The sequence below is a fragment of the Sebastes umbrosus genome, chromosome 12, assembly GCF_015220745.1.
Source record: "Sebastes umbrosus isolate fSebUmb1 chromosome 12, fSebUmb1.pri, whole genome shotgun sequence".
NCBI lineage: Eukaryota > Metazoa > Chordata > Actinopteri > Perciformes > Sebastidae > Sebastes > Sebastes umbrosus.
Window position 1 is genome coordinate 29,165,327 of NC_051280.1, and position 24,628 is coordinate 29,189,954.

The 24,628-nt window shown below is 40.8% G+C and overlaps 1 protein-coding gene across 1 annotated transcript in view; it reads right to left on the bottom strand.

Annotated features, from left to right (window-relative positions):
* The window catches only part of astn1 (astrotactin 1), a 419,969-nt gene that overhangs the window by 5,330 nt on the left and 390,011 nt on the right, over positions 1 to 24,628 (bottom strand). Inside the window, exons 22-25 of the mRNA XM_037788021.1 lie at positions 12,015 to 12,074; positions 11,406 to 11,541; positions 8,899 to 8,999; positions 6,795 to 6,978 (exon numbers count right to left, since the gene is read on the bottom strand). Coding sequence (XP_037643949.1) covers positions 6,795 to 6,978; positions 8,899 to 8,999; positions 11,406 to 11,541; positions 12,015 to 12,074 — 481 coding nt within the window. The remainder of the gene's footprint in view (positions 1 to 6,794; positions 6,979 to 8,898; positions 9,000 to 11,405; positions 11,542 to 12,014; positions 12,075 to 24,628) is intronic.

The following is a 24,628-nucleotide window of genomic DNA, read 5'->3' on the forward strand; positions in this document are numbered from 1 at the left end:
AAAAAAGCTATCCTATAAAATATTTTAAAGGACCCATATCATGCTCATTTTCAGGTTCATACTTTTATTTTGTGTTTCTACTAGAACATGTTTACATGCTGTAATGTTAAAAAAAAACGTTATTTTCCTCATACTGTCTGCCTGAATAGACCTGTATTTACCCTCTGTCTGAAACGCTCCGTTTTAGTGCATTTCAACGGAATTGCTAGGCAACAGTTTTGGTCCATGTTTACTTCCTGTCAGCTGATGTTATTTACATACACTGTAACAGGAAATAAACTGGGACACATTTAGAAAGTTTATGTCTAAAACCGTGTAATGATCTATATATTGTATATTTGTGACATCACAAATGGACAGAAATCCTAACGGCTTGTTTCAAACGCACAATTTCTGAATACGTGCTGTGTGTATTTCTCCGTATATTGAGTGTTTTGATAGTTTAACAGTATTTATAAAGCACTTAAACCTGCTTTATAATATAAAAGACATGAAAATCTCGCTATTTACAATATGGGACCTTTAAAAGTTATTTGATAGGGGTATGAATCATAAAAATAATTTAAATGGTTTTACTCATTATGTTATATAAAAATATATAATCCGGGGGGCATTACGTTTCTTTCTAAATGCAAATTGCTGTTGCACATTAGTGGTATTTTAATGTTGTGGATTGTTTTCTGGTTTATAAACTGCAGAGTTGAAGTGTCAGAACTAATTACTAAAAACACTCCAATACCACCGCATATATTACATTTGACTGGAACCACCTTGGATTTGGCAGATGATACTTTTAATTGTTAAGCAAACTCATAACAATATATGCTGATATTGATAATGAGATATTTTTTTACTGGCAATTTATATCAGAGTATGTAAATATTTATATGTTTCTCTTCACAATTCAGTATCACAGAATCCAATAAATCACTGCTGGACGAGCAGCTGAAAGGCACTTCTACTTTGACTCTTTTTCTTATAGTTGAGAGAAAGACAAAAATACACACAGTTAAAGAGCAAAGTAAACAGTCTGCTGTGATTATGATTATGATTTCCTGAGAGAAATTCCAACCATAACAATACTTATTATCGCAAGCAGTCCTCTGATTAGAGAGACTGTCATGTAAAAACAGAAAGAAAAATCTGAAAAAAATCAAACATTTCTCAGTTCATCGGAGGGCACGGAGTCTAACCAAGGACACTGTCAGGAGCGAAACGTCCAGGATGGAGGATTTTCTTTCAGTCCAGCCAAAACATCTCGCGTTTATAAGTCAACAGCCAGGCGGCGTGCCTGAAATGATGGGCACTCCCATGGCGATGACAAGGTCTGGCCCCCGGGAGAAGAAGTGTCAAGTCTCGGAGAGATGGCCTTTCGGTGAGTTTATGGTTCGAGTTAAAACGTCACGCGATGTTGCATGAAAAAGGCAACAGAAATGTCCTCTGCAGGATGCCAAAGGGTCTCGTCAGTGAGATTCGATATGTTTCTAAAAACAGCAGATCTGAATATCTGCCGCCACAAGAAAGATAAAGCCACATTTGTTCATTCACTTGTCTCCAGATATTGCTTACTTGGCTGATAGGAGTTTACATTGAGTCAGAGCCTGAGCAGAGTTCTTGTTATCTGTATTTTGACTAGCTAATGGAAATCTTATTCAGTCCTCATTGTTTGTGACAGGGAAACTGAGGAATTCCCTTCATAAAACATTGAGCCGATTTGGGAAGATGAAACCGTGTCTCTGTACATTTACAGTTTGTGGTCTATGAGTGTGTGTACTAGAGGGGAGCCTGTCTGCTCTGTTGTTTACTGTTGGCGGTACCACAGATTGTTTAGGCGGGAGAGGTGTATTCCTTCTCAAGTGGCCAAAAAAATGGTGATTTAGGAGCAAACCACAAACAAAAGGGACTTAAAGAGGGGCTGTTATGGAGAACAAGGACTGTCTTGTCTGTGGACAGATTTTGCTGTTGTGGATGTTACTTAAAGGTTCCCCCGTGACCAAGTGGTTTTGTTGCCTAAACCTGACCAAATGGTTTTGTTGCCTAAACCCGACCAAGTTGTTTTGTTGCCTAAACACGACCAAGTGGTTTTGTTGCCTAAACCTGACCAAGTGATTTTGTTGCCTAAACCTGATCAAGTGGTTTTATTACCTACACCTGACCAAGTGGTTTTGTTGCCTTAACCTGATCAAGTGGTTTTGTTGCCTAAACCCGACCAAATGGTTTTGTTGCCTAAACCCGACCAAGTGATTTTGTTGCCTAGACCCGACCAAATGGTTTTGTTGCCTAAACTTGACCAAGTGATTTTGTTGCCAAAACCTAGACAAATGGTTTTGTTGCCAAAACTTAACCAAGTGGTTTTGTTGCCTAAACCTAACCAAGTGTTTGTTTTGTCTACCATATAACCTAGTACTGGGGTAATACTGCCCAAAGTAGGTGTGTCTACCTGAACTGTTGGGTAATTTAAATTGGATTTGGTTTCTGAGATCCAACTGTTCTTTTAGGTAATAATAACAGGAGAAAATGTAGAAAGAAGACTAACAAGACCAAGATGAAGACTTTCACAACAGCAACAAGAACAACAAGGTTTCAGTACTGATGCTTGGGCCCCTAATGATTTGGTGGGTGGAATAAACAGTAGTATCTCCGCACATCCCCAATGATTCCCAGCCTGACGACACTGTGTTGCTTTAGACCAACAAACCATTGGCTTGGAAAAAATGTTTAAGAATATAATCTTTATCCTAATATGAACCATAATGTGCATTCATACTAAGACCAGACTAGACCAGACCCCACAGTTAGAGTCAGCCTTTGTTCAACTGAATGACAATGATCAAAATCATCCTACGTGCAATTGCAGAACCAGGCCAACATCAATACTGGATGCTTGAACAGTCAGAAACTCTGCACGACCATTATTATGGTTTGCAAAAAAAAAAAAAAAATGATACTGATATCATTTTTAGCAAGCCAAAATAATGGTCATGTTCATATTTTTGTCCTGGCAACCATTTATCTGCTGCATTTGTTTTTCCTAACGGTCGAATAAGGTCAGAGAAACAAAGTGTTTGACGCCGCGGGGAAGTTGTCAGCGCACTTAGACACACAGCAGTGGAGCTGGAAGGCCATTAACCTCTCTGCCTGCCTCCCTGCCTGCTCGCTTGGTAACAATAGACCGCATCCAGCTCCGCTTCAGGTTCACAGTCTTTCCTCACACCAAACCAGATACATAGGAAAGTCTAATCATTCATTTGATGACTTAGCTAAACAAAACATGTTTATACTTCCTTCCCCTGTTGCCAGGGCATCACCTTGAATGCACTTCTCTCTTCTGCTTTTCCAGCTCTGAGGTGCCTTTATTAACATTAATCACCCCTCCCTTTGACTAAATTGGGGGGCTGTTAATCTAAGTGTATTTTAATGGAACACTTCAGAAGCAACTCCCTCAATTACATCAACTCTTTCCAGCATGGTCCCTATTAAAAACAACCTTTCATTTAGGGCGGGGGGAACCCACAGACAGAGAGGGAAACAGAGGGAATTAAGGGAGCCTTGGTTAATCAGTTTCACCTGCCAAAGTGAAAGCATGCACCACAGACTGTCGTTTATAAGTATATTTTACATCATGGCTCTGTTTATAAAACATTAAGCTGCAATTTTACATTATGGGTTACTTATCCGTAGCTTGGGGGGGAAATTTTAGGCCCTCCCTGGTTGTGCGTTACTAAATAGCCCCGGTGATGTCACAGAGGTTAAGCTCACTCGGCTTCCCAGCCAGTTTGAATGAATTTCCCCTCTAACTGTAATTCAAACAAACAACTGCCCACAATCAAAGACAGCACTTTGGAAGCTGGGAGCAGAACATCTGCCCACCTCTGAGAATCAAAACAAGAGCTGAACGCCACCGAGCTTTGAATGGGCTGATCCCATGGAGACTTGCCTGTGTGAGCCACTGTAGGATGTGTTTGTAATTGTGAGTTTTGGAACAAATGACAGCTTTCTTTAAAAAATGTGCGAAGGATATGCTTTGGCTATATGTTGTCAGATTACGTTTGTTTTGGTTTTGTTTAAAGTGTTTGGGTTTTTCCTGTCTTATTTTTTTATTAGAAAAGTATGATTCTGTTTGACTTGTACACAAGAGGGGAACGGGATACAATGAATTTTAGCTTAGATTCACAGTTTTAAAGGTACAATTGATAACATTGATAACGTTCAGCCACTAGATGTCGCAATCTCCCTCCCACGTTCCATTGCATTTACTTCACAACAAGTCGTTGCCAGGCACTTACTGTCAATCTCAGCCATTTATCCGTTTTTTCCACACTACCAACAACCTAAACATACGACGTGATACCAACGTTGTTTTACTATTGGCTCACAAGCCTCGTTAGAAGTGAAAACCAAACGTCAGATATCTTCCACAGACATAAACAAAATGTTTATTTTGGACCCGCCAAAATTTTTAAAATGATTAATTCACAATCATAATTTTTTTCAGGAAAAGCCGTACTTTTAATCAGCACCTTTCTAAAGTCTCTGTGGATGTATTATTGTATACATTGTAAGATGGTGACCTCTAGCGGCCGTAGTAATTATGACGGGAGTAAAGTCCGGTGACGTAGTATAACGAGCGTCAAAGTCTGCGTAGGGAAGACATAGAAATTTCAACCAGGGGACCGCTTTTTGTGTTGAGTGAAACCAAAACTCAACGTTGACTTATTTTAAGTTGTATATGTATGGTAACTTGCATAACGTACTTAAGGTACGTACGTAATCTACATAACAAATGATACTTATTTTAACCCAACAATGATCTTTTCCTAAACCTAACCAAGTAGTTTTGTTGCCTAAACCCAACCAATTAGTCTTGTGGCCTAAACCTAACCAATTAGTGGTGTGGCTTAAACCTAACCAAGTAGTTTTGTGGCCTAATCCAAATCAAGTAGTTTTGTGGCGTAAACCTAACCAAGGAGTTTTGTTTCAATTCTAAACATTAACTTGTTTAAAACTGCAACTATTTCACGAGGTGTGTCAATTGCTGGTACTCTCCAGCAGTCATATATGGCCTTTTGAGAGTCATTGGCAAACAACCTTTTCTGTTGTTTAGGACATGAGGACGTGTTGGAAAAACCACAAGGGGGCTACATCGGTGGGGGCATTGTTGCTTCAGCCTGCAAACTTCAGCAAAAAGATGACATTTCACCATTCATTCACTTCTTCCCTCTGCTGCACATGAGAAAGACAGGCAGTACTGACTGCATTGCGTAGTGCCGCGCTGTTTAACCTTTGTAGCACACATCAGACCGAACACAGGGTCAGGGTACAGTAGCAGAGATGTGTCGTCCTAGGAGTGAAAGTTGCTGCCCTTCTAAAAAGTCAAGACGATGTGTGGTGTCCGATAGAAAACCTTTGCAATGCACTGCTTTCAATGGGCTGCCACTGTCGCTGGGCCTAACAAAGCTGAAATGGCCCACTCTGGTAAAGTTACTGACATGTCACAAACATGCGGTCAAGCATTGCCATGCATCAAATGCAGGTGTGTTGGATTTGCTTATCGGATGGGCGAATCACACCTTCCCGACCATTTCGGCAACTTTCCAAAAAGTGACAATCCAACATTCACACACACTTCATGCTGCCATTGGCCAGCCGTGTGGAGGTTCAGAAAGGAGCCAGGATTCAAACTCTCTATCTCCCTTTTTTCCTTCTTGACACAGTTTCTGTCAAGTTTTCATGCGTACAACACAATGAATGTCTTTCAGGAGAGACTACACATTTGGTGCACTACAAGAGTTTTTCCAGCCACATATAATATTTGAAATTGCTGGTGACTAATCATTTTTGAAAGGACCGCGTGCATTATGCTGTAAAGTGGTGTTCACACCAAACCAAGCCAGACTCTTGTCTAGTTGCCACTTTTCTGCAATCTTGCAGCCCGGCTGTACTGTTATTGTTCGGAGTTCAGTATGACAGATTGTACTTTCATGGTGGGAGGGCAACTCATAAATGGAGTAGGCACACGCACACAAACGCTGCAATTTCAGAGACTGATTACAGTCAACACATTGTTAAAATGGCTCAGTTATTTGGTATTCTGTAAAAGTCTGACTCAGGGCAGAGCTACAAAGATTTCCTGAGTCAGCCTTGCATATTATTGGGTCTTTCTGTTAAATTGGCCATATAGTTGACGATCAATTTACTGGAAGGAATGGATATTTGAGTTTACATACCACGGCAGTTCTGAAAAAACTGAATACCAAACATTTGACAATCACACTGTTTCTGTAATTTCCCTTCCTTATTTCATGCAGTATTAAAGCAAAAGGCATTACCATCTTCTAAAAAGGAGACATCGTTTGTTCTTTGCCTTGTTTTAAAAATCTGAATCTAGGGGTGTCGCGATATATACCCCTATATATATTGACGATAACCATGATATTTAAACAAGACTGTCAAAACCGGGTATATGGCTGGACTGTCGGTTATACAAATAGTCAGTGGTCATGTCTATAATGTTAAATCCAGTAAGTCTTTTTTAAAAAGTAGCATATCATGACATTGTAAAGCTATGTATGAAAAATACCACTTGCGTCGGTGAGTGGAACCGCTGACACGCCCCCCAGAAAACGTTAACAAAGGACTGTTCCCGCCTTTTCATTTTGAAAGACAAACCGCCGATGAGGAATCTCCAACACTCAGCCAGCTCTATGTTTTATAGATATCGCTGTATTACTGCTATCCTGATCTTTTAGCCACGATAATCGTGTTGTGGAAATATGATATCGTGAAAGCCCTACCTGGGTCCCAGTTCATCCTCACACCTCCAGGTGAATTCTCCGAAGCTCTCGTAGCGCTGGTTGTAGTGGTAGAGCACGCGGTGGAGTGTGGGAGCGCCCAGGTCCATCAGGGTGTTGTAGGCTGTCTGTTGTTCCTTCCCACTGGTGTAACCATTGAACAGGTTGTAGATCTTATCGGATATTTCTGGAAGGGCAAGCACAGTCATAGGTCAACACTAGACAACTTCACGTATTGTCATGGCAGCTACAAATGGTGGTTTGCCTAACCTTAACCATTGGAGGTCAATGCCTAACCGTAACCATTGGAGGTCAATGCCTTACCATAACCATTTGCGGTCAATGCCTAAACGTAACCATTTGCGGTCAATGCCTAACCTTAACCAGTTGAGGTCAATGCTTATCCTTAACCATTTGAGGTCAATGCGTAACCTTAACCATTGGAGGTCAATGCCTAACCATAACAATTTGAGGTCAATGCCTAAACGTAACCATTGGAGGTCAATGCCTAACCTTAACCAGTTGAGGTCAATGCCTATCCTTAACAATTTGAGGTCAATGCCTAACCTTAACCATTGGAGGTCAATGCCTAACAGTAACCATTGGAGGTCAATGCCTAACCTTAACAAGTTGAGGTCAATGCCTAACCTGAACCATTTGAGGTCAATGCCTAACCTTAACCATTCGAGGGTCAATGCCTAACCTTAATCATTCCAGGTCAATGCCTAACCTTAACCATCTCGCGACCTTCACAAGGTGGGGTTAACTTCTACATATGACCAAGAAAAAGATGTAATACTGTTTTTTCTGGACAGGGCTGCTCTAGCAAATATTTTCATTATCGATTAACCAATTACTTGATTTCTCGCTTAATCATACGGTCGGTAAAATGTCAGAAAAAAGTGAAATGTTGATCAAAATTTCATAAAGCTCAAGGTGTACTCAAATGTCTTCTTGCATGTGACCCACAGTCAAAAACCCAAAGATATTCAGTTTACTATCACATAAAGAGAAAAGCTGGAACTAGATATTTTTTTGACAATTACAAAATGATTAATTATTTTTTCTGTCAATTGACTAATCAACCAGTCAACTAATCATTGCAGCTATAGACACACTGTTGATGTAGGATGTGATGTCCCATTCGGGGAGAACTTTTACCTCAGATAAATACTTCACCACACCAGAATTTCTGTTGAGCAAAAGGGCAAATCTATGGGGTCTCCATTAGAGGAAATGTGATGCTCTCTCCGTTTTCTTTGTCTTCTGCAGCCCCACTTTGCATTTTAGATTAATAACACAGATGTCATTCTACAAGCATATCTTGCTATTAATAACATTTAAAAATGAATAAATCCTTAACATATCCATCTAAAGCTAAAATGGTTGAAGATTTTCTTCAAAGGGGAAGTTGATATTTTCATCAGGTAAGAAATTTATCCACCTGTCCTGGTTAACAATGGCAATAAAATCCATTCTAAACAGAGCCACAGGGTGTATTTCCAGGCATTCAAATCAACAGCTCAAGCCAGTAGTATCACACTTCACTGGTTGGAGCGTTTTTGCGATTCAAATCAGCAGGAGGATCTTTGGTAAAAATCTCTCGCCAGTACAGAAAGTGGCAAAAGATTTCAACTTTCATTTTTTGACTATATGGAATAACAATTGTTCATAGTCAATATCCTCATGGAATTGTAGTTTACAGTGTCCATAAACAGTCCAATTCCAGAGGGGAAAACTACCTCTCTGTGACTTTATGACTCGCTCTATGAACTGATCTTTAACATCTGTTTTGTGAGGTCTTGAAACATAACCACAAACAGAAAGAGCAAATGTCTGTGCTTTGAGTTTGCTATACTTATATTTGGTTACTCAAAAACTGAGAAACAATATCTCCCCAATTTCATCTCTGACTGACTATATTCCTTTAATCCAATATTACACAAAGCCTGAAACAATGCAGCAAAAAATGGAGATGTTACACTTCAAGATCACCTCAAGCACATGTACAGTGTTGGAACATGAAAAGTCATCTCTGTGAGCCACCTGTGATCACTACTGAAAGATGATTCACCTCCCTGACTTTAGCCTGCGTCTCTTTCCTCACCTTGTGCTTTGACGTCATCCACAGTTGGACACGGAGTTTTGATGGTGACCTCACTTGGACTGGAACGCCGCCCTGTGTTGTCTACTGCCCACAGCCGGAACCTAGACACACAAACACACGGATTGTAAAATCTGCTGCTGATTGTGAGTGATAAATAATTTTCTACTAAACCTGATCCAGTCAAGTAGATTTCCAAGCAATGAATGTGCTGTATCGACATCATGTCATTGTTTCATGAAGTTGTTAATTCGATTAGAAGGGCTCCCCCTTGTTGGAGATGAGAGCCTGAATTATCAATGCAATGCAGGACTGACAATAAGCACTTCTTTACAGGGCTAATAACCCGTCACTTCACTGAATGAATATCTCCACCTAGTGAGCAAACCACAAACTGCATCCACCTGCAGCACCAAAGATTTACAAACAGTGACAGAGGGTGGAAGAAAATATATATTTTTTTATCATCAGCCTGGATATATATATAGAGAGAGATTTTACTCAAATTATAGTTACAGATCAAAAAGGTTAGTTGACAGCAGATATGCAATCTTCACTGAAAATAGAGACTTTATATATTTCCAGCAACTTTAAACATTTCCAACATTTCTTAACTGTTGGACTCAACATTTGATGCAGCTGCAGAGTATGTTTTCTGTGTCACGCTTACATAATAGCATGTGCATATACTTCTCCCCACACAATACATTTCCCCCCCTACAAGGCACCGATCCCAAGCCTTGTAAGGGCTCTGACTGTATAGAAAACATAAGGAGGGTGTGTGCAGCGCCCCGAAGGGAGCTCCGACGCCTCGGCTGGAAGAGATGAATGAGCTGCCAGACAGGATGGAGAGGCCAGGAGCCCCGCTGATGCTGGGATTAAAAGGGCATGTGTAGCCGCTCACTCAGCCCGCATACATCCAAAAAATGTTTTCCCTCTTGATCTTTTTTCTCACTCGTCCTTTCTTTTTCTTTCTCTACCCCAAATCTTTGCCTTCTTTCTCTCTGCCTTAATCTGCCTCTTTTCCTCTGTACAAAGTGTGTGTGCGGCTTCCCTCCTGGCAGGCCGTCCGTGAGATAAGTGTCAGCATGTGTATGAGAGCATCTGGCGTGTATATCTGTGTGTGTGTGTGTGCAACATCTTGGTTACTGCATCACATTGTTAAATTTATTTACTCAGGCATAAACATATACACAGAACTCGGAAATGAATATATCGAAATGAGTCCGATACTACCAAGAATTTAGGATCCGGTATTGGCAAGTACGCCAGTCTTTGCACCGATCCGATACCATTATTTATTAACCCAGAGAAAAATCAACTTGTTTAACCGGAAATCAATTCTTCTTCGCCGCTCCAAAACAGCAGCCTTCAATGTGCTGTCGACCTGGATGTATCATGGCTGCCACTGGCAGTAACTGTTTTAGAGCAGCGAAGAAGAACTGATTGCAGGTAGTTTGTCATGTGACGATAGCAAACAACAACAGTGTGGTGCGAGTAGAACGGTAACGACAAAGAGTATAGAAGCAAAGAGACGAAATGGTAGTTGTTTGACAACAAATGGCTCCAATGGTGGAAGCTAACGTCTTGTTAAACCACAAAGTCTCTGTTTCTATTTCTACATCTGTTAAATACACCAACTTGCAAATATGGCACTTTGGAGATGTTGGAAGGCGTCTTTAATGGAGCTAGGCTGGCTACTGTATATCCCACTGCTTACTTTGTGCTTACTTTAGCTAGGCTGATCACATTACAAATGCACAGGAATCCGTTTGTATGTTGATAGCTACAGCTAATGTCCGTTAGTACATCCTGTTTGCGACGAATGCATTTTTACTGTCCCAATTCCATACTATACTAATTGTACATACTATATACTACTAACTTTTATAGTATACATTTTTTTTGCAGTAAATCAGCATACTTAACCGTTTCATCCTGACAGGAAATGATGCAATTACAACATAGACGTAAATCAAACTGCGACTTTGAATGATACTGACAATTAAACTTCACAAAGTCAAAAGTAAATATTTTTCCGAAGATGATTTCTTGTTTGTTCTCAATGGGCTTTCTGGAGCTGTCTTACCACATCTGCAATTGCTCTAATCTTTTCCAGCTGTGAGTAGCTCCATTTTCTTTGTGCAATGCATTGTGGGACGATAGTTTTCAGCAGCAGTATACTTAAAAAGTAAATGTTTTTAGTATGCGTAGTGAATTTTTTGACTGTACTTAATTTAGTTACTTTGTAATTGTAACACAATACATACCTAAAACTTAAAATTAGTAGACTACATCGTATAGAAATAGAATACCGTTTCTAAATGCAGTCAAATTTGTACGAATAACGCAAGGCAGAGATTTCCTTTACCTTCAATCGAAACACATCTGACATGTGCAGAAGCTACTTTTAGAACTGATTTGGACTGAGATCTGGTTACTGGGTCAGTTTAGTTTGTTTGTTTGTTTGTTTGTCTGTTCATGAGAAAAAAAAGAAGAGAGTGACTTACATGTATGTGGTGTCAGGCTCCAGGCAGCGGATGATCATGCTGATGGAGGAGGACAGGAGGTTGGGGATGTCCCCTAACATCACACATGGAGACCTGGCCCCAGACAGGATGTCATCCACGAAGCTCAGAAGGGTTTCTGCAAGAGAAAGAGAGAGAAAAACATATTTGTGTTGAGTAGTCACAATCCACCCAAAGATTTCACTCTAAAGCGATTGAGTTTGAAACACTACTTTAAATGTAATGATTAATACTTGATTTCGTAATTTCTTGCCTGCGACTTTCTTGATTTTCTCTTTTTAATTTTCCATTGAGAGTAACTTTGCTTTGCTTGCTGTCATAAACATTTCAATTGAAGTCTAAACTCCTGGCTGTTATTTGGACTTCACAACAGTAGACTTAAACATGGTGTATGATTTAGTGAATGAAAACCCTTTTTTAAGGTACTTTGAGGTAAAATAAGGGCAGCTTTGCTGAACCTCCCCCAGGTTAAAATAAGTACATAGAGTACAGGGACAGCTCACTTAACGACTTAACAAAATGTGAAACAGATGCTTATTTCCACCGCAACACTTCACCCACAAAATGACCATTTGTATATCAATTACTCACCCCGTGTTACCTTGAATTCTTGACGAAAACGGTTTTGTTCTCGTATGCCTCCACTGCGAACTAAGAATCAAATAAAACATCGTAAATCCTCGATGAATTGAAGTAAATGGAGGCCACATTTTTGTTGGGGAAGTAGTGAGCATACAACTGGATAAACAAAACGTTTTATTATACTGCACGTGTTGTATGAGAGTTTGTAAACGGATGTTTTCATATAGTTTTGCTGAATGTACTTCAATTCATCAAGGATTTACTCAGTGTTTAGATTCTGGAAGCATGCAGGAAATACAAAGTTTTCTTTAAGAATTTGAGGTAACATGAGATGAGTAATTGATATACAAATGTCATTTTTTTGGGTGAAGTATTCCTTTAAGTGCAGTATGTACCTGTAGGGCCTGTCCATGAAGGTGAAAGGGTTAGGTGCTGCTGAGAGTTCTAGTGCTGATTTTTTATTTATTTTTTAAAGGCATAGAGTCTGTCAACCATTAGGGGAAATTACACTATAATGTCAACATGTGTGACAATGAGATTTTGTTGACTGAATGATCAGATACAGGCACGGTCACTACTCAGACATTAAAGGGGACCTATTATGCTTTTGTTTTGTTTTTCCCTTTCCTTTAGTGTGTTATATATATTTTTTTGTGAATGTAAAAGATCTGCAAAGTCACAATGCCCAAAGTCAACACCAAAGGAAGTTACTCTCCCCGACAGAAACTTTGCTCCTGAACTGCCTGAAACGCCTTGATTGAAGTCCTGCCGTTTCTTACGTAACATGGTGATGTCACCAAGTAACACATTTACATAACTGCAAGTTTGGCACGCCCTCAAACAAAGCTGGTTAGAGCGGAGCTGGAGTGGAGTCCGAGGAGTTTGCTTCGGTAGACCAATCACAACAGAGAGCCAACTGACCAATCAGAGCACACTGGGCTTTTCGGGGTCAGAGCATTTCAGAAAAAAAGGTGAAAAGAGGTGCTGCAGCACAGCCGGTTTGGGGGAAAAAAAAGTTTTTTGAACATTAAAGCATAAAAACATATTCTAGTAGAAACCCAAAATACAAGTATGCACCCGCAAATGAGCCTAATATGTACTCTTTAACTCTCATTTACTCTGAGGCAAAAAGAAAAGCGTTTTCGGTGTCACAATTATACATGCAGTCCATTCAGTCGACTTCACTGTTGCACATGGATGTTCAAGGTCACCTTGACAGTCGATGCCGAGGGAGAAGAGTGTTACTCATTCGCTCTCCACCCACTTTTCCCCAGCAGATTCAAAACACCGGTCTTTAGCTTAAAAAGTGTTCTCTCACCTCTAGGTCTACCGCCCCCACCTTTTGCATAATCCATGTCTGCAACTGTCTTGACGCCTTAAGAAAGTCTTGACGTCATTTACAAGGTTATAAAAACAACACACACCATCGCACACATTAAAAAGGTGTCAAAGCCTTAAAAAAACGTATTTTTAGTTTACATGAGCAGCATGGTTCAAAAAGGAATTTGTGGCAAAGAGTCATTGGGAAGTTTTTTTTTTGTTTCCTTAACTTTCAGCATTATCTACCTACAACAAAAAGCTTGTAAAAGAACTAAAATAACCCCTTCCCCACTTCCTATCCAACACATTCTCACTCCCAACCCGTCAAATACCGCCACTTGGTCAGTGCCCCTTGGCATTGGAGACCGACGCACAGAGTACCCCTCTTGCGCTACCTTTTGACGGACCAGGCACGGCGTGTCAATATACGCTTGTTATATGCATACATAACAGGAAGTTAGGTTTAGGCATTGACTAGCGACTCACGGGGCTGACGATACTACTGACTAACATGACTAACGACTAACGTGACTAACGACTCACTTGACTCACGGTACTGACGATGCTAATGACTGACGTGACTGATGATACCGATGAATCACGTGACTAAAGACTGACGTTTCAAAATAAGTCAACGTTACTTTTAGTTTCACACGGGACACAAAAACCTTGTCTCCTGGTTGAAGTGGGGTTGTTTGAGGTACTTATCCATAGTCAGTGTATAACCTACAGTAGATGACCGTCCATACGCCTACAGTTTGGAGAAACAGACGGGAGTTATTACACGGAACCAACGCAATGGACTGCTGTGGACGGCAGCAAAATGTATTTGATTCATATATTTCAGCGCTGCCTAGTATGACCGTTTGATTGGATTTCGCGAGTGATTGACAGCTGCTCAGAGACGGCAAGGCTCCAGCTCGGCTCTGATTTGTTGTTTTCCTCCGGTCTGTGAAATCTTCTGTGAATATTTCCATCTCAGGCTGCTTTATACCTTTTACTCCACTACATTTATATAACAGCTCTAGTTACTTTGCAGATAAAGATTTTATATACTTATAATAATGTAACTGTTAGCTGGTAATACTTCCGTACTGTTAAACTTTGAACGCAAAGCTTTTACCTGTAATGGAGTCATTTTTTTTTTTTATCTTGTGGTATTATATTTAAGTTAAAGGGGGTGGAGGGTACAGCATACACACCTGCCAACACACCACTACACCAGTGAATCAGTGATAACACCTGTATTCACCTGAAACTCTCACATGAAGGAGAAGCAACCTCCCTGACCCCCCACCTCTTCCTCCGCCTCCATCACCTCCTCTTCAGGGCTTCTTTCCTGCTGCCCATGGCTGGTGGTGACACATGCAGCGAGCTATGTTTTCCCAGCTGGCACTGCCTACGTCAAAAGGGCATTTGGCCACCGAGGTGTGTGTTTCACCATAAGGGGAAAAACCCTCTGCTTGGAAAAGCCAAGTCTGTGTGTGTGTGTGTGTGTGTGTGTGTGAAGTGATGGGTGGTCATCTGTGACCCTCCGCTACACAAGCAGCTCCTGTCTGTGTGTATTTTTGCAATATGTGTGTGAAGTGATGGACGCCCCGATGCCTTCCCTCCACAAGAGCTTTCCCTCACCGTGCGCCTGCGTGTAAATATGTGTAAATATGTGTATGTGTGAGTGATGGATGCTCTGAGGTGGTCATCTATGTCTTCCCCGTCCGGTGTCACCAGCTGGTAAACAGCAGGCCAAGTGCCATGAGGAGTCATGAGGAAAGAGAGAGAGAGCGAGCTTGAGGACGAAAAAAAGGTGTGCAGCAGCTGTCAGAGACGGGGTGTTTACCCAGCCCCGAGACTGACACACGAGTGAAAGATATAAACAGTGCCGGAGATGTAAATGAAAAGTGACATTGTGAGGCTCTGCACCACTTAGCATATTAATTGCAAAGCCTGTCGGAATGTCTGTCTAGCGTGTAAGGAGGCGTATAAAAAGGAAACAGTGTTTGAAACCTCGCCGGGGGAAACGCAGCTTGGAAATATGTTGAGTAATTCTCTCAATATCTGAGCAAGGCTGAGCTCTAAATGGGAAAATTGGGACTCTTTGTATACAGTTACGGTCTGTCTGAGCAACATTCAGTTTGGATTTGTGAATATAATAACTACTATATTTCGCACTGGCCGTGTTTACCAAAACTGTCTCATACTGCGGGCCTTTATGAGGCTAACTAAAACACACTTACTAATAAAAACAGTCTAGGTGTAACTTAGGATGAATGTACCCTCTTTCTTAACCATTCATGGAACAAATTCAATTTCTTTTGTGGCTGGAAAAATGGGAGAAAACAGCGCAGGGCTTTTTATTATAACTTTCCCTCTCAGCTACGGTGGAGAGCAACACAAACACAGGACAGAAAGGGGTTAAACAATTTCCTGTGCCTATTTCCTGGCTGCCTTTTTCTTTTAAGTCACCTCATGACCACTGGAGCAGAACAATGTAGTGCTTTTTGAACTGGGCTTTAATGAGCTAGCTAGCTGGACTGCATTGCTTCTATATATTGAACTCAACAAATCTTCCGACTTAGATGACGAAGCTGGTTGTTTGTCATTACCTTTCAAAATGACCCGTACGGTATGCGTGTTTATTCTGATCTGGCGCCCCTATACTGTAGTTAGGATGAGTCTATATTAAAGGTCCCATATCATGCACATTTTCAGGTTCAGAATTGTATTTTATGTTTCTAGTAGAACATGTTTACATGCTGTAATGTTCAAAAAAAACTTTATTTCCTCATACTGTGCCTGAATATGCCTGTATTTAACCTCTGTCTGAAACACTCCGTTTTAGCACATTTCAACGGAATAGAGCGGTGCAGGAATGAGTCCTAAAACCCACTCATGAATTTTGAAGCCTTTACGTGTCTTAAAAAAGGCGGTTGCTATAAAGAGGCTAAGTGTGACTACTAAACGTCATCACGCCGACTCAACTAGTTTATAGCCTTTTTAACGATTGCAGTCACACTTCAAAAATCATAAAAGTGGTATTATTTTGTGGAGATTATCTCGTTGAACAAAACGTATAAGTATCATCATTTGTCACAGAGCTTTTTTTCTGCAAGAATCCAAAACTCAATGGAAAAATCCCATTGTCGAGGGAACCCGTGCGAGTCTAACTTCCTGGTTGGCCTAACAAATACGTCAGCGCTGCACCACTCTATTGCAACCATAGATGTATAAAGAGAACTGGATACAGTGTCAGAGGCGGGCGCCCATTCATTCCCATGAGAATCAGTGGCGCAATGGATCGACTGCCGAGTGATAAAACACCTGGATCATCCGGCGATCTCCCGCATCCATTGGGCCCATAGAGCAGGCGCAGTAGCGCATTACGTTGCTGTCTCCTATTGGCGCTATATGGTAAATGATTAATGGACTTGCATTTATATAGCACTTTTCTAGTCTTCCAACCACTCAAAGCGCTTTACACTACATGTCAGCATTCACACCTTCACACACACATTCATACACTGGTGGCAGTGGCTGCTAAGGTGCCAATGCTTCCCAGCATTGGACGCTTGGTGGGCCGCCACTAGACACAACACACTCGGCTACTGATTGGACGAACGCTTTCCCTCCGTGGGCTGCTGCTCCCAGCTTTCAAACCAGAAACAATATGGCGGCTCGTTTGGAAACTTTCTTCTCTTATTTCACGAAAATAGTTCACCAAAATGTGTTTCTGAAAATAAGCCGCGCAGTTGCTGAATCTGTCTTTATTTTGGATTGACAACATTTATTTTAAAAGATTCTCAGGAGTTTCTTGAGGCGGCGAGTTACGTCGGACTTCCTTGATTTGTATAAAGTAGACTAGCTTTAGGCAAATGAGGAACGGCCGTTGTGATGCTCCGTCTCTCAAATCGCGCCGCCACGCTACCAGAATGCATTGCACGGCTGCTTACATAGACAATGAAAGGGAAGCGTGGAAAGGACAGATCCTGTGGACACGTACCATTAGACTAGTTAACAGGTTGTAGATAAACCCAGATTAGCCAAATTTATTTGGTTGACAAAACAAAGGAGAACAAACACATTACAACTCAACCCAATCCAACAGACTGGCCTCCTGGTTGACCTACAATACTTGCCTTAGCTTGACTGCTCATATTTTTTGCTCTTTCAGACTTTCATTGTTGCAATGTTGGTTTGTTCCACCATACAATGTTAACCAAAATGATGGCCAAAGTTACAAACATTAGTCCCCAAGTTGGGATACACAGGAATTCTCCTTCTGTCCAGAAAATCCGTTCTATTGCTCTCTTGAACCATATTTCATGTTTGGCCTCACCTCAATCACTGATGTCAAGGAACGCACTGTGCCTTTGGCACTGTCAAACGGACTATGATTAAAAAGTTGTTAGCCAAGTACAGATGGGTGATCCATTCTCACATACTCACATCCCTGTCTGCTCTCACTCCCAAACCGCCCTTCTCACATGTTGTAAACTTGTGCAGGAGGAGGAGGAGGAGACTGGCCCAAAAGCGGTTGTTCATGAACCCTTTAACAAGCCCTCGCTCAAACACAAAGTCATAAAGCTCATTAAAACGCAGCGTTGGTGCAGATATGGGTGTCTGCAAGTATGAAAATACCTCTGGATCACTTAAGACTGCGGTGAACTAAAGGTGCATTATTACTCTGCGGGTTCAAGAGCTGCCATCCGCTCTTTATCTGTCCAATCTTTCCTGTCAATCCCATCTTTCCTGCCAGTCTCCTCGGTAAGCCACCTGAAGCAGCAGAACTGCGGCACCCAGCCCAGTGAAAACAGTTTGAGGAATCCCGCCGTCCGCTGTCATGACGAGAGGAATGCTTTATGTGGGTGGCCCGCTGGCCAGAAGAACAGAAAGTGCACCTAACTGGACTATAACAAATCTCTCAGACAAAAGGAGGCTGCGTTACGCTGTGAACACTGTGTGCTGCCATGGCATTTATGGACATAACTCAACAATAAAACAAAAAAGAAATACATAAAAAGCAAAATGTTTCTCTGCTGCGTTGATTACTGACAGACATCTCTTAAAAAAATAAAAAATGAAATTGATTCTGGAAGCAAATCAGAGCAGAACTTCACCCTTTGACGGCTGCTGACTTGGCCAGCTTGTGTTAGGTACTGTGAACTTGAAAATTCCTAAGAAAACAGTATGTGAGGAATTCTGATCTTGCACATATTATTTCATTTATAGGCTTAATATCTGAGCCATTTCGTCATTGTAAATCTTTGCAAACTGGACCCCTACAGGGTTATTATGATTGCACATCCTCTGAATAGATACATATGCCTCCCCGATGACTTTACCAGAGCAAGGAGATCCTGGATTTACTGTGAGCTACAGCATAAAAAGACCATTTCTCATCGCAGCATGGGGTCCAACGCAACTGTTTTCTATCAAAATCGTTAAAGTCCTAATGCTTAGTGAGATAAAAAAATTACATGAAAGAGAAATGTCTTTTATATAGTGAAAAGATTACAGATTGTGGTGAAACAGCAGCTGAACGACACTTTGAATCAAAAAAGGAAAATGAAGGTCTGATGATTTATCCTGTCTTGGAAGTGACAGTTGGCAAGAACAGAAAATGAGCACATTTAGAGTAGCTCAGATTTTTCAAAAACATATTGAAATGTATTTTCTCTCAGTCGCTGTAACAGGCTGTGCTTCCCACCATCTGAGGAACACGATCTTGCATTTCATTTCTACCGCACAGGCCCGCCTGCCGGCCCATCCGGATGACATTCATAGACTTGTTAAAGGTTCAGTTGGGAAGTGTTGTAAATCTGTCTTTTTAGGGAAATCAGTAAATCTGCTTGAGGGCAGGAAATTCTAGCCTGATAGTTCCTGGGTGGGCATCAAAGATTTCAGCTACTTTGGGAAACAGTGCGAATGTGGAACTAAAAGTATGACACTGAAATAAAATGGCGATTATATATAAAAATTTACGGCTTTGTGGCGCAGATCTGCTTGTTTTTGAGAACCCACAGACCAATTGGAAATAAGACAAACATCCGTGAAATTGCACTTTCATGCACACCATGAGTCGGACTACAATTTCAAAACTTTAGGGTTTTCATGTGGAGCAGCGGTTGACTGCTTGTGGATTAGTTTGGCTCTGATTGGTGGAAAGCACAAAATCATTTGCTTCCTGACTGTATTCAGAGGTTGTTAGAAATTAGAGAGAGCCAGTATAAATTTAGGGGAATAGGTAATAGGTACTTCTGCAGGAAGTGAATGCCAAACGAGCTGTCATATTAAGTTGCATCAGTAGTGGATATAAAAAAGTCACATGGGATGCTACTACTCGCTCAGTGTGGAAGTGTTTGTGTAGTGTTAATGTCTTTTAAAAGCCCATAATGCTTTGTAAAATAATTCTAATAATTATTGAAAAATATTTAAAATGTTACAAATATTATTGTAATTTAATAGGATAGGATAGGATATAGGATTATATATATATATATACATATATATATATATATATATAGGATTAAAATCCTATATTATCCAACTATGGAACTGAAGAAAACAAACCAATTAACGTGCGTAAATGTGTTCTTGAGTGTGTGTAGAGTCTGTTCTTACCTCAAAAATTAAGGCTGTTATTTAATTGTGATTAATGCATGATTGTCCATAGTTAATCACGATTAATCGCAAATTAATCACACATGTTTACCTGTTCAAAATGTACCTTAAAGGGAGATTTTTCAAGTATTTAATACTATTATCAACATGGGAGCGGACAAATATGCTGCTTTATGCAAATGTTTGTATATATTTATAATTGGAAATCAATTAACAACACAAAACAATGACTAATATTGTCCAGAAACCCTCACAGGTACTGCATTTAGCATAAAAAATATGTATGCTCAAATCATCAATTTGAGGTTTATATGAATTTTTGTTGTTTCCACTCAGGTTTTTATTCACAAATTGAAAATGCGAATAGAAAACAGGCAGATAGGAACACACTTATTGTGCGTTACACTGCGCACAAATACCAAATTAATTTAAAGATAATGGGTTTGTGTCAGGTCAAGTCAAACTGAGGCCCATCTGCAATGGAAAATCCCATTCTCTTCAGAGCAACAAGATGACACACTGTGGAGACCCGCTTTTTAAAGAGGGGAGCCACAATTCTGAGGAACTTGTCATTCAGCTGGAGTTGTTTACCCTCAACATTCTTAAAGTATGATTTGTTGGAAAAATCAAGGATTGCCAGGAGACTGATGTGAGTTATGGGATGTCTCACCTTTTGAAGTCCTGCCTGCTGTCGTCAGTTCAGTTGTGCAGGCCTGGACCCTGAGTGTGCATGTGCATGTGTGTGTGTGTGTGTGCGTGTGTTTGTCCCCTCCAGCCAATCCACTGCTGTTTTTCTCTTCTTAATGGAAAGGACAGGTGCTTTAAAGATGATAATGTTTTTACTGTGGAATCTTAATGTCTACTAAGACATCGGATAGTCTTATATGGAAATGAAATAAATACATAATAGTGTCGATGAACTCGCTTTTAAGTGTGTTTTATCGTGGCAGGCATCACAAGAGGCTACAGCACTTCCAAAATAAGACAACAAAACCCTCCTTGTGATTTTGACTTGCAATCCAATGCTTAAGTCAAAACACACACACACACACACACACACACACACACACACACACGCTAATGATGGAAACATCTTCCTCTGAAACAGTGTTTTTCTCGAAAAATGTAATAAAATGTTGAACATTTTAGGAAATACGTCTTTCTTTCTGAGGGTGACAATTGATACCAATTTCATGCCTGTGCAGAGCTGGAGTTCCATGCATGTTTAGTTCAGCTCAGTTTTAAAGCTAGAGTGAAGATAATGGTATCATATGAAACTAAGGAATCCATTGGTACCAGCCATGTTATACTGGCATGTTGCACGCTCCAAACTTACGCTACATTTTGTCGAGGAAAAAACGTTCATGGCCATTTTCAAAGGGGTCCCTTGACCTCTGACCTCAAGATATGTGAATGTAAATGGGTTCTATGGGTACCCACGAGTCTCCCCTTTACAGACATGCCCACCTTATGATAATCACATGCAGTTTGGGGCAAGTCATAGTCAAGTCAGCACACTGACAGCTGTTGTTGCCTGTTGGGCTGCAGTTTGCCATGTTATGATTTGAGCATATTGTTTTATGCTAAATGCAATACCTGTGAGGGTTTCTGGACAATATTTGTCATTGTTTTGTGTTGTTAATTGATTTCCAATAATAAATATATACATACATTTGCAAAAAGCAGCATATTTGCCCACTCCAATGTTGATAAGAGAATTAAATACTTGACAAATCTCCCTTTAAGGTTAATTTTGAACAGATAAAAAAATGTGCGATTAATCGTGATTAACTATGGACAATCACGCAAGTAATCGCGATTATATATTTTAATCGATCGACAGACATATTAAATGTATTAATTCATTTTCCCCCTGCTGTGATAGCACCATGTTTTACAGTGAAAGCAGTCGTCCACTGAAGCAGAAGTATCATGAACCCGGTGAACTGAGAGGAGGGGGCAAAACAAGAGCGAGGCGAAAAAAAAGAGTGGGAGAGATCTAATGGGAGGTTTACAGTGCCGCACCACACACACACACACACACACACACCACACATATACACACACATATGCTGCCTGTAAAGGTAAACACTTCAGCCTAAACGTTCTCCTCTCTCCATCCTATAACAGGTTTCACTACGGGCTGCTTGGGAATTCATCCACTTCTGTTAAAGCAGACAGCTTCCTTGTAACTAGCTGTAATTGGCAGCTACACACACACGCACACACACACACACACACACACACACACACACAACACACACACACGGCAGTAAAAGCCTTAACAAATAACATCTGGACTTGGTTGTCTACCTTTCCATTGAATGAAAGGCAAAGAGAGACCAGCAACACAACAACAACATGATCACTGACAAACCCTTCACTGTTGTTTCTTGGCTCTCCAGCGGCCGGTCACAACCACTACCAGACCACGATGATTGGCCACACAGAGGAGACTGTTTTGAACATTACGAAGAGCCACATCCCATTGGATATGAAGGGGTAATTGCGGAGGAACAGAAGGAAGGGAAGATGAGGATAGGGACGGTGGGATGGCCCGGAGGTCTCCTCAAAAAACGGCATCGCAAGAAAGAGAAAGCCCTCCGATCTCTTAACTGTTTTCTCTCTATTTGTGATGGATATGTGCGCTGCAGAGCTGCCATTTGCGTCACGGGCAGCGTAATTCATAGAACATTACATGTTCAAAGAGGCGATAAATTGTTTTATAATTTGATAGACGTGCGTCTGACCAAATTGATAGCAGTTGCCGTGAGAGCGCTTTGCACGCCAAGCGTCAAATTTAGCCAAGTGCGTCAATAACAGCATAAAACACCTTGGACAGAGGCGGATACGGCAATCAATAACACACCAGCAGTTCTTGAGGGTAAAGGCCGCATGTCCGTCATACCTTGTAGACAAGTTAACAGTTACAAAACGATAAAGCGAAACCTGCATGTCCACATAGCAGCATGTGTGGTTTACACGGGGAAGGTCAAGATTTTGGCTTCTCTTTACAGCTTTCATCTCGCTTGCTTTCTTTCTTTCTTTCTTTCTCCCTCTTTCTTTATCTGTCTTTCCCCTCACACATTGTCTCAATTGAGCTCCCCTTTCTCTTATGAGCAATCCGCAACATTTTTTAAGTGCTTCTGGAGTGTTCAGGCTGTCCGTCAGCCGTTCGTCTCACGCAACCGACTTCTATTTATACGAATGTGTCAGTTCACGCCGACTTGAGTGAAGTCCAATCCCCACAGGGAGCCATTCAAATCACGCAGGTTCACAGCTTTCTATGAACTAAATCTACAACGATCAATCAAGGCCTACAGTCTGAACTCTTTGTTCTCAAAAACAATGACTGTAAAACAACTAAACTTTTTGTCTATTGATCCGACCAGTAGTTTTGGTAGCATTCCTCATATTAGACAGTGAAGATCATCGTGAAGACTTTTACTCAGCCGCTGTCCTTTCAGCACCAAAGGAGCTGTGCTGATGACAGGACGGATAGTGTTGTGGATCGTGGATGGAGTCGGTATAACGGTGAGTTTGCTTCTGTAGTCATATTTGCCAACCCTCACGATTTTCCCAGGGATTCCTGTTTTTCATTGCCCTCTCCTAGTTTCCTCCCGGGGTCACGATTCTCCCATATTTCTCCCGATTTATAGTTCTAGTCATAGTTTTTTTTCCTTTTCGTTATTTCAACCTGTTTCTGGCACTGTACAGCGTCTATAAGCTCTACTGTTTCCACACAGACGACAATAGAGCTACACCAAATGTAATTTCCTGGCGGAAGAGAGCAGATTTACTGTTTATATTCAAGGATTATCCCGCATTATTATATTCCATATTTGACATTTCTTAATCCTCTGGTCTCTGTATCTCCTATATTTTATTATCCAGCACTTTTATTTATTTATTTATTTATTTGTTTTTAATAGTCCTGTATCTCAGTTGTTGTCCTGCACTATATTCATTTTTAACAGTTTTCTTCATCTCCTGTTATTCTTATATCTGGTATATTTTTCTTTTATATATACTTTATACTACTTACTTGTGCCTTTTTACTAATATGTTTGCACTATGGAACTGTCTTCAGGGAAATACTAAATTAAAGCAGCAGTAGGCAGATTGGAGCAAATATGAAAAAAAAAAGATATTTTCATAAAACGGTCACTATGTCCTGACAGTAGTGCATGAGACAGGTAATCTGAAAAAAACATGTGCCTCTGTGTCCTCCGGTGCTTCTAATGGCATCTGCAAGATTTCACAGACCGGAGGAAAACAACCAATCAGAGCCGAGCTGGAGCCTTACCGTCTGCCTTCACACCAGATCAGGCAGTGTGACACAAAAAACACCAGTCCTCCCATTCATTTGGATGTGGGTAGTGCATTTGGACGGCGGCAGTGGGGGCCGCAGGGATGTCGAAAAAAAACGAAAACAAAATGCAACGGCCTGCGGTGAAAAGTTGAAAGAGAATCAACTTTTGGAGAAACGCAGCCCGGCGTCACGCTGCGGTGGCGAATCACGTAACCGCATGTCATGAATACTTTCACACAGAACGTGAATAATACGCTTTGAAAAAACTACATTTTTTTTTTTTTCTTAAACAAGGTTGACTTTTCAGAGCTTTCGCACTACGAGTAAAGGCATCAACCAATCGCGTCGTGTTGAACGGACATATTCAATACTT